The sequence below is a fragment of the Ostrinia nubilalis genome, chromosome 8 (assembly GCF_963855985.1).
Source record: "Ostrinia nubilalis chromosome 8, ilOstNubi1.1, whole genome shotgun sequence".
NCBI lineage: Eukaryota > Metazoa > Arthropoda > Insecta > Lepidoptera > Crambidae > Ostrinia > Ostrinia nubilalis.
This window is the reverse complement of record NC_087095.1, coordinates 1,327,986-1,337,585: the sequence shown is the minus strand read 5'-3', so window position 1 is coordinate 1,337,585 and position 9,600 is coordinate 1,327,986. Positions and strand designations below refer to the sequence as shown.

The following is a 9,600-nucleotide window of genomic DNA, read 5'->3' as shown; positions in this document are numbered from 1 at the left end:
ACATCCTTAATACACATTGTGTATTGAAACCGTAGTGTCATAGTTTCGCAAAGTGTGCATCGGCATACAAGTTGCCTTCTGCATAAATTGTAGATACGAATTCATATAGAATTTGTGTGATTGTTAAGTTAAAGAGTGAAACTTATGCGAATTGGAGGTTCTCAATGCTGCAAAAGTGCGTCTCCTGCACCGCTCTACCGTAGAGGCTTGGCGGTATCGGTCGGTCCGGAATTAAACCGTAGAACATTTGAATGGTCCCGTTGTTTTGTATTAGCAAAAATGCGATTAAATAAAATGGTTTAAACGTCAACTTTGTTGTTTTTGTAACCAAAATATGTACTTGATACTTTACCTACACACTCCTACTCTACACATTACACAATGGACGTGAGTAGTATGACGCACTCGTGTTTTCTTTTTTATGAGAGGAGCTCTACCTAAAACTAGTGTGACAAATACCTACCAGTCACAGTTTTTTTCATAAGGCTATTTTGAAACTTTATCCGACTGGAATCGAACCTGTAAATCGAAAATATACCTACGCTAAGTAGGTACATAGGGTACCTACTTACTTTGTATTGATTCACTATGATGAAAAATTCAAACTGTTAATGAACATTTTAGAGTACCTACCTATCGCTTCTCGGCCTTTTGGCTAAGATCAAAGTAGGTATAGTAAGTATCTTTACCTGAAAAAAGAGTTAAAACAATAGACGACATAGATACCATGACGCAGTGATAACTTATCTAGATACTGTAATCCAAAGAAAATATGTATACTTATATCATCAAGTAGGTAAGTACCCTAACAAAGCCAAGAACAGCCTAGAAATTTTTCATATACCTTTATAGAGCAATCTATTTTTATCTTACCACAAACCACGCTGTTATTAAACGTTACTTCTTACATACTCTATGTCTTGTACATGTATGTACAATGTTAACTTTGGTCTTCCGGTAAATATGTTTAGTCTGAATAACCCGTAGATGGTAAGTGCAAGGCTACGACGCGAGGTTATGGCTATAAATGGATGAAGACCTAGATGACTCTATATGTTGCAAATAAAGACTTTACTACGTAATAAAGTGACTTACTTAGGGAATGAAATCGTACATGCAATGAAAAAATTTCTCATTAAGTAAGTAGGTACTAACAACAAAATCAATCAATACTAAGGTATCTCAATCCCACGGTGACTTTCCATCGCATTTGTTTTTCAAGGCACATTATTTCAAAAACACGTGAATAACATGTCAGACGGATAATGTAGACATGTTATTGATATTATCACATTCGTCACCGCACGTTAGACTACATAAATCCTGTTATTCGGTTTATCACCTCAATAACAAATGCGTCAGACGAGACACGCTCTGAGGGTAATAAACTTCGTCTATATCTTTGAATAAAGTTCGGTCATTTCAGCCAAATGATGTGACAGTGACATCCACAAATGCGCACAATGTGCTGGACAAAGACTCCAAGGATTTCCATAACGACCAACCCTGTCCTATATGGACGCAGGTCCTTATTACCTACTTCCCGTGTCCAAATGACCGTGTTGCACCCACTCCTCTGAAGGTTGGAGACTCTACAGTCTTGATAAAGTAAGTAGGTAGATAATAAGATTTGTTCTTGTCGATTTCAGTAGGGATAGGATAGGAATTTACCTAGGTCCAAGGTCGCAAGTCGGCCAGTTCTACGTAATATCAACTTAATTAGCACATCTTTATCGTCCATCAATAAGAAACGGTTGCAGGTCCTGCTACCAGACGAATCACGAAAATTCATCAACCTCAGCACTGCTACAACAATTTAAAATACCTGGGAAAATAGGATATTAGAACAGAACTAGTGTCGTAAGGACTACATTCACTAGCTTGTAAGGTTCATAACAGACTGAGGTCTTCAGTTCTAAGACACTAAACTTTGATTTTATATATTTCCAGTCTCTCCTCCACTAAGTACGTTTAGGTATGTTGTTCAAGAAGATAGTGGGTATATTTTTACTGAGGTTGCTATTTTTACACGCTTGAGAACCGCGCGTTGCATTGCTAGACAAAATTAAACTGGATAACATAAATAGATCATCCAGACGAGACGGTCATTCCAGCTGTTAGCTTATAATAGTTTTTCGCGCAGGTGTCGACATATTTTAGAGCAATGCTGTGCTAAAGAGCGAAAATGCTTTGTAGTAGCCACCATAGAAACTATATTATTTGATTATTCGTAGCAGAAGCAGTAAGTAATATCCGGTAAAACAGAGATCTTCTTATATTATTGTTGTGTTGGTATGTAGTAGTAGCACAGCAGATAATAATATTAATACTAGGTAGTAGGGTTCTACCTATGGTTCTACCCTACTATCAATATCCCCATCCATATGTCAAAAACAAGCAAACATCACACGGTGAATGTTTATCCTTTTGACCCTTGTTTGACCCCATCTATTCTTTCAATTCTTGGAAATTCTAGATTTTCCTAGCTAGACATCTAGTGTCAACAACAGAACTTTCTTAGTTTCCAAGTTTATCCTACCTACTATTTTTGTGAAATCCTCTAGTGATATGTGTTTATAGTCATTACTAATTTGAACTGTGTACCTATGCCTAAGTGTAATGTGAAGGTATGATGTAGGTACATACATAAATAATAAGAAAGCAGATATAAGTTTCAATTTATTTATTGAGTTACGAGAATCTCATAGCCACATAGTTGCTTATCGAGAACCTCTCGCGCGTACTGTGGAATGTTTAGTCGACCTCCTCGATGGTGGGGCCGGCGCCTCCTCCTGGGGCGGCACCGCCGGCGCCCGGGGCTCCGCCAGGGAATCCGGGCATACCACCGGGCATGCCGCCGGGCGCGCCACCAGCGCCCTGGTACAGCTTGGTGATAATCGGGTTGCAAATGCCCTCGAGCTCCTTCTGCTTGTGCTCGTACTCCTCCTTGTCGGCTAATTGGTTCGAGTCCAGCCACTTGATGGTGTCGTTGCACTTGTCGAGGATGGTCTGCTTGTCGGCGTCGGTGATCTTGTCCTTGAGGTTGGCGTCTTCCATGGTCGACTTCATGTTGAAGCAGTAGGATTCCAGCGCGTTCTTCGCCTGAATAGTCTCCTTCTGCTTGTCGTCCTCGTTGCGGTACTTCTCCGCTTCGTTGACCATGCGCTCGATGTCCTCCTTGGACAGGCGGCCCTTGTCGTTGGTGATCGTGATCTTGTTCTCCTTGTTGGTGGACTTTTCGACTGCGGACACGTTGAGGATGCCGTTGGCGTCGATGTCGAAGGTGACCTCGATCTGCGGCACGCCGCGCGGCGCGGGCGGGATGCCCGTGAGCTCAAACTTGCCGAGCAGGTTGTTGTCCTTGGTCATGGCCCGCTCGCCTTCAAACACCTGGATGAGCACGCCGGGCTGGTTGTCGGAATACGTGGTGAAGGTCTGCGTCTGCTTCGTGGGGATGGTGGTGTTGCGCTTGATGAGCGTGGTCATCACGCCGCCGGCGGTCTCGATACCGAGCGAGAGAGGCGTGACGTCGAGCAGCAGCAGGTCTTGCACCTCCTCGGACTTGTCTCCGTGCAGGATGGCGGCTTGAACGGCGGCGCCGTACGCGACGGCCTCGTCGGGGTTGATGGACTTGTTGAGCTCCTTGCCGTTGAAGAAGTCCTGCAGGAGCTTCTGCACCTTAGGAATGCGGGTGGAGCCTCCGACCAGCACGATGTCGTGGATCTGGGCCTTGTCCATCTTGGCGTCGCGGAGGGACTTCTCCACGGGCTCCATGGTGGATCTGAACAGGTCGGCGTTCAGCTCCTCGAAGCGCGCGCGGGTGATCGACGTGTAGAAGTCGATGCCCTCGTAGAGGGAATCGATTTCGATGCTGGCCTGGGTGGACGAGGAGAGGGTTCTTTTCGCGCGCTCGCAGGCGGTGCGCAGACGACGGAGCGCCCTCTTGTTGGTGGTGAGGTCCTTCTTGTACTTCCTCTTGAACTCCTGAACGAAGTGGTTGACCATGCGGTTGTCGAAGTCCTCGCCTCCCAAGTGCGTGTCTCCGGCGGTGGACTTGACCTCGAAGATGCCGTCCTCGATGGTCAGGATGGACACGTCGAAGGTGCCGCCGCCGAGATCGAAGATCAGGACGTTACGTTCTCCGCCTCCCTTCTTGTCTAGACCGTACGCAATCGCCGCAGCAGTCGGTTCGTTGATGATTCGGAGAACGTTCAGGCCGGAGATGGTACCCGAATCTTTGGTGGCCTGTCTCTGGGAGTCGTTGAAGTAAGCTGGAACCGTGATGACTGCGTTCTGCACAGTTTTACCGAGGTAGGCCTCGGCTGTTTCCTTCATCTTGGTGAGCACCATTGAGCTCACCTCCTCGGGGAAGAAGGTCTTGTCTTCGCCCTTGTAAGCGACCTTAATCTTTGGTTTGCCTCCATCGCTGACGACCTCGAAGGGCCAGTGCTTCATGTCGGCTTGGACGGTAGCATCTTCGAATTTACGACCAATAAGTCGCTTGGCATCTGTAACAAGTCAAATTAATAATGTTAATACAAACAAGTCTCTAAAAGCTATAATCTTCTTCTATAAATATTTTCTCAGATTATTTTTATCATTCAATATGTTCAGAGACTCTAGTCTAGTATATTGGTTATCATCATAAAAACCTAGACTTCCAAGTTAAAATTACAGGAAGCGCCTAATAAATAACATGAATCATCATAATAAAATATCTATGACTCATTAATTTCTAGATTTGTCCAAATACAACGAATCATTAATGATGAGAAACTAAAATATTATGTTGCATCATCCAAAAATCTTTTAGTCAATTTATATGTATAACAATTAAAACTGTAAGTCTTTACTTAAAACAAAGATTTCAGTATTTGTAATGTTCTTGACTAAATGTCATCAACCTAAAAAATTCCATAATATTCAAGGTTAGTCAATCAATACAATGAATAACAAGTAGGTAGTCAATGTTAGCCCATAAAGATCAAAAAGCTTGATAAGACCTAGAATTGATCATTCAAAAGATAGATACTAACCGAAGATGGTGTTGTTAGGGTTCATCGCCACCTGGTTCTTGGCAGCATCTCCGATGAGACGCTCGGTGTCTGTGAAAGCCACGTATGAGGGCGTGGTCCTGTTGCCCTGGTCGTTGGCGATGATCTCCACCTTTCCATGTTGGAACACACCCACACAGGAGTAGGTGGTTCCCAGGTCAATGCCCACTGCTGGTGCCTTTGTTGCCATCTGATGAAGAAGTAAATACTGTTAGAAAAATAGTTTCTTAAAGCGAAAACTTATTTTTTTAATAAATCCTCAGATTATTTTTATCATTCAACATGATCAGAGACTCTAGTCTAGTATATTGGTTATCATCATATAAAATCTTAGTTACTATTGGTAAGTTTTTATGCACCTATGACCTATAAACCCACTGGCATAATGATAGGTATAAGTTTCGTCATACCTAATTAATTATTGTAATAAGTTGTTAATTAAACAAGCAAGTAGTCATGGAGTCATGAATTATTATGTTTTGAGTAATATTGCTGATGATACTAATTTGTCACAAAAATTCCACGGGATTTTTGGAAAACCTCCAATGGTATGTTGAGGATAGGACAATTAATTACAGCTTCGATTCTACCTATTACTGAAGTGATCCTGGAAGTCTTTAAAAAAATATAAAATCATAGAAACCCATCTGTTTCTAGGTGCCTCTTTGTCTACATCTGAGCAAATAGGTTAGGTTAGGCCGCCATTTTGCGGAAAGGAGGTTGGATTGGAAGCGTGATTCATCGCGGTACAACAACCGCGGAAGGGCAAACGCCTAGGTGGGTGTAGAAAGAAACCGTGGGATATATCCCACGCGGTGTGTACGAGGTGTCAATTCACACAAGTACTGGAGCATACACTATGCGCAGTCATCATGGTAAAAATCGATGGCGAAGCTTCTCGAATGCGGCACTAACAAACCGTGCAATTTGGGTTAAGTTTTGGAGATTTTCCATGCGGCTGAGGAACACGATTCAATTAAGTTACACATTGATTAATTTTCTAGATTATTAGAGGTCGTTACTAACGGCCGCATAACCGAATAATCACCACGTGAGGACATAAACGTAACCAAGTTGAAATTAATAACTGGGAATTTTATACACAAATTATGAAGGAAAACATTATTCGCAACGTGATTCGACATTAATCAATCAATAAAATAAAGCGAAACCATGACATGTGCAAATGGGGAAGGAATTTACCCAAGAACAATGTTACATGGTCGGCAATCGTAAAAATACGTATAAAAAGGCAAATTTCATAATAACAAGATAATTAAACCAAAATTACATTTAAAATAAATGTACTTACTGTGTAAAATTAATATCCTAGTTGAAGATTTATCTAGTTGAACACTCGGAAAACGTGCGCGATTGACGGTTTCGTCAATTGAAATAATATGGCGCCGGGAAACCAAGTAGTTTTATATCGCGCATACTTCACCGACGTCACTGGCATTTTCTGGAATGTTCCCGAAAACTGACCAATAGGGAACGTGTATTTCTGACGCACACTGCTCCTATTGGTTGGTAGATTTCATGAAAAATGACAATCTGACTCAACTGTCATTTTAAAGCGCTGTTCGGTTATCGATATCGAGTTTTCTATACACGATAGTACACTTTTGCTAGTCTACTATAAATTCAATTAATTATTACTGAGCTATCATTTTAGTATATATTATCTTTCTTTTATTGTTAAAAGTTAAATACATAATAATTAACATGTACTTAGTTACCTGTAACGTACGTATCAACATTGATGTAGGGACGAACTACGTACCGTAGGTCATCCATCAGAAACAGAAATAATAGAGGATTCTAATAATAGTGAAACAAAATTTCAAACCGTTCCGGTAGTTTCGGAGCCTATTCATTTTACAAACAAACAAATTATCATTAATACACCCTCTAAAATATATTATTTCTGTAAATAAAAGAAATACACAAAAGCATAGGAACCGTACTGAAATTATTTCAAATTATAATATTATACAACAATTATAACGCTTTTGATGAACCTTTATCAATATATTTTTATTAATTAACAACTAATATCAATATCGATACAAAAACTCTATTCTAAATACTTCACTATGGTTCAATATTGTTGTCATAGAACATTTATAAATCGTGGCATTGGATACTAACTAATTGGCCAGCCAAGAAAAAAAACTAATTGGCCAGTCTTTATTTTGTTATGTTTTTTCTAATCTAGTCTCTAGAGTTCTCTCAACAACACAAGGCTCTTTTCATGACTTTGTTCATTGATTTATAACCCTACTCCTTATCTACTAATTTTGCAGTACGCCAATTTATACGTCAAAGCCCAGACCAAAATTTTTATAGCGTGACCAGGAACATAAAAACCCTCGCCATGTTGCGGAAATCTAATGGGACTAATTTCTTTTAATGGCAACAATAACTAAAAACTTCATTGACATGTCACCTTGCATGTCAGTCTATTGCTGTCAAAGTGTAAACAAACTTTATTTTAAATGTGCGCAATTGATTTTGTGCATGAAATTGCTAAAATCTTTTTATAGTCGTGAAAGAAAAGTGGTTCACAGTGTGTTAAAGTATTTGTCGAAGAGAAATACCAAGGGTTCGGACAATATTTTCATTGAATAATGTTTCCAACAAAGGTTGTCAAATTGACTGACATGTTTATCGTATAGTACAGTCCACTATGAAAATTAGCTGTGATTTGTTTCAACTACCTATTTTAAAGTTTTTTGTCACTTTCTAAGTGTTGAATTTTATGGAATTGGGAAAGAAGTACCGAGTTTGAAGCGTTCATGAGCAGACATTGCAGTTGAATATTCAAGTTCTGAATTTGATTATTGATGAATAATAAAATAAATCCTACTAGCTCGATTGATGGTTTCATTTAATTTATTTAAACCAGTTACCTATAATAATATGTTTTCGTTAATTTATGAAAATATTAAATTAGCCCGTAATCCTGAATCCTGATACATAAAGTTGGCCTATAAATTTAACACAGGTACAACTGTACTCAGTGTTGCACTATCAAATGCAATTGATGCGCCTCTATGCCAGGGTTTTTATGTTCCTGGTCAGGCTATACATGTTTTATTAAACGAACGACGCAACAAATAAATAATGGCTGTATTGATTGAAATAAAATAAAATTCGGTTTTTATTTACATCAGGATAAGCATTAAAGTGTTTCCCGCGCAAATATCACACGCACGCACGCGTCACGCGCGAAAATGGCGGCAAGAACATGCTATGGACGCCACGCATGACTCATCCATCAGACTCAGAGCCCCGATTACGGTAACTTCATAAAGTTAATATTCCTTCGGAATAGAGCAACAATCACGAGCTGTCAAACGAAACCAAAAATGAGATGTCATATGTGTGTGTAAAAATAAATATGTGTGCATGTCAGTGATGTATGTATGTCGTTACTTTTCACATGAATATCGATTTCGATTAAATATTAATTAACACCTAACAGTAATAATATAAATAGAATAGGATGGAATGGGATTGTAGGTATATGGGAATTGGGAGAGTGGCCAAAGAAAATAAAAAAAAACTCAGAAGATTAAAATTATTCAACTTATTTATTTGGAAGAATGAGAGTTACAAACATCAAGACATCCATACAAACTTTCGCATTTATAATATTAGTAGGAGTAAAACAATAATTAAAAAATGATAATTCTGACGATAACGTAAGAAAATAGGATTCTAACGATGTAATAATCGTTGTTGGCCGTATAGTGTAGTGGTTTGAAACGGACTACTATTCCGGAGGTAGCGGGTTCGATTTCCGCACAGTACAAACATCTGTGTGCATAAACATATTTATTATTATATTTAGTATGTAATATTTAGTTTAGTTTATTAACTAACAGGTAATTACAAAATAATACTTTTCTATATTCACATACAAACGCCATTTATGTACCTACATAATCAGCAGTGACTGTGATAAACAGCGCAGAAAATATATTTATCGATTGTGGTACAACCCTAGTGTAAAACGAAAATTATTTCTTTACACAAAATATTCATAAATTCTGGATTATGAGCATGAAATCTTTGCTTACAACTTAAATTAATGTTTAAAGAACATAATTATCACACTTAGTGCTTAAAATTCTAAGCGCATTCACAAAAATAAAGCTAAAGTTTGGAGGTGTCGATTTCAATAAATTTACCTGTGAAATGAATATTTTGCAGGATTATTCCTTTGGTGTACATCACAATCAAAGACGGAACAGGTCACCATTATATAAGAAAACAAACTTTCCAAAAATAAACAGGATTTTACGATATTTTTATAAAAAACTATAATTTAAAATTTTCTTTGTGCCTCTATGTGTCACTGCCTGTCAAATCTTTTGCAAAAATGGTTCTATTGACGTGACGATGATAGCATCACACATCTCTTTTTATCACACAGGGTTGCAGATAGTGACATCTCGCTCGCTCATTCTTTGTTGCTCTATTCCGAAGGAATATTAACTTTATGGGTAACTTTTAACGTCTACAATCCAGACACGCTTCA

General features: G+C 39.1%; 1 protein-coding gene and 1 long non-coding RNA gene across 2 annotated transcripts; both read right to left on the bottom strand.

Moving 5' to 3' along the window:
• Window positions 1-2,668: 2,668 nt before the first annotated feature.
• LOC135073703 (heat shock 70 kDa protein cognate 4) lies at window positions 2,669-6,477 on the bottom strand. The gene is made up of 3 exons (XM_063967847.1): window positions 6,367-6,477; window positions 5,037-5,244; window positions 2,669-4,508 (listed from the first exon to the last, which is right to left on the bottom strand). The coding sequence occupies exons 2-3, from the start codon at window positions 5,242-5,244 to the stop codon at window positions 2,755-2,757; spliced, it is 1,962 nt and encodes a 653-aa protein (XP_063823917.1). The 5' UTR covers window positions 6,367-6,477; the 3' UTR covers window positions 2,669-2,754.
• A 2,154-nt stretch (window positions 6,478-8,631) lies between these two features.
• Window positions 8,632-9,563, bottom strand: LOC135074069 (uncharacterized). The gene is made up of 2 exons (XR_010257743.1): window positions 9,251-9,563; window positions 8,632-8,876 (listed from the first exon to the last, which is right to left on the bottom strand). It is a non-coding gene; the product is annotated as an uncharacterized LOC135074069 (long non-coding RNA).
• Window positions 9,564-9,600: the final 37 nt, after the last annotated feature.

What these genes read in the sequence shown, in the direction of transcription:
- LOC135073703 (XM_063967847.1), bottom strand. Translation starts at nt 5,244, where the DNA reads ATGGCAACAAAGGCACCAGCAGTGGGCATTGACCTGGGAACCACCTAC. An exon ending in CCCTAACAACACCATCTTCG is followed by an intron (nt 4,509 to 5,036) that starts GTTAGTATCTAT and finishes GACTTGTTACAG; the next exon opens with ATGCCAAGCGACTTATTGGT.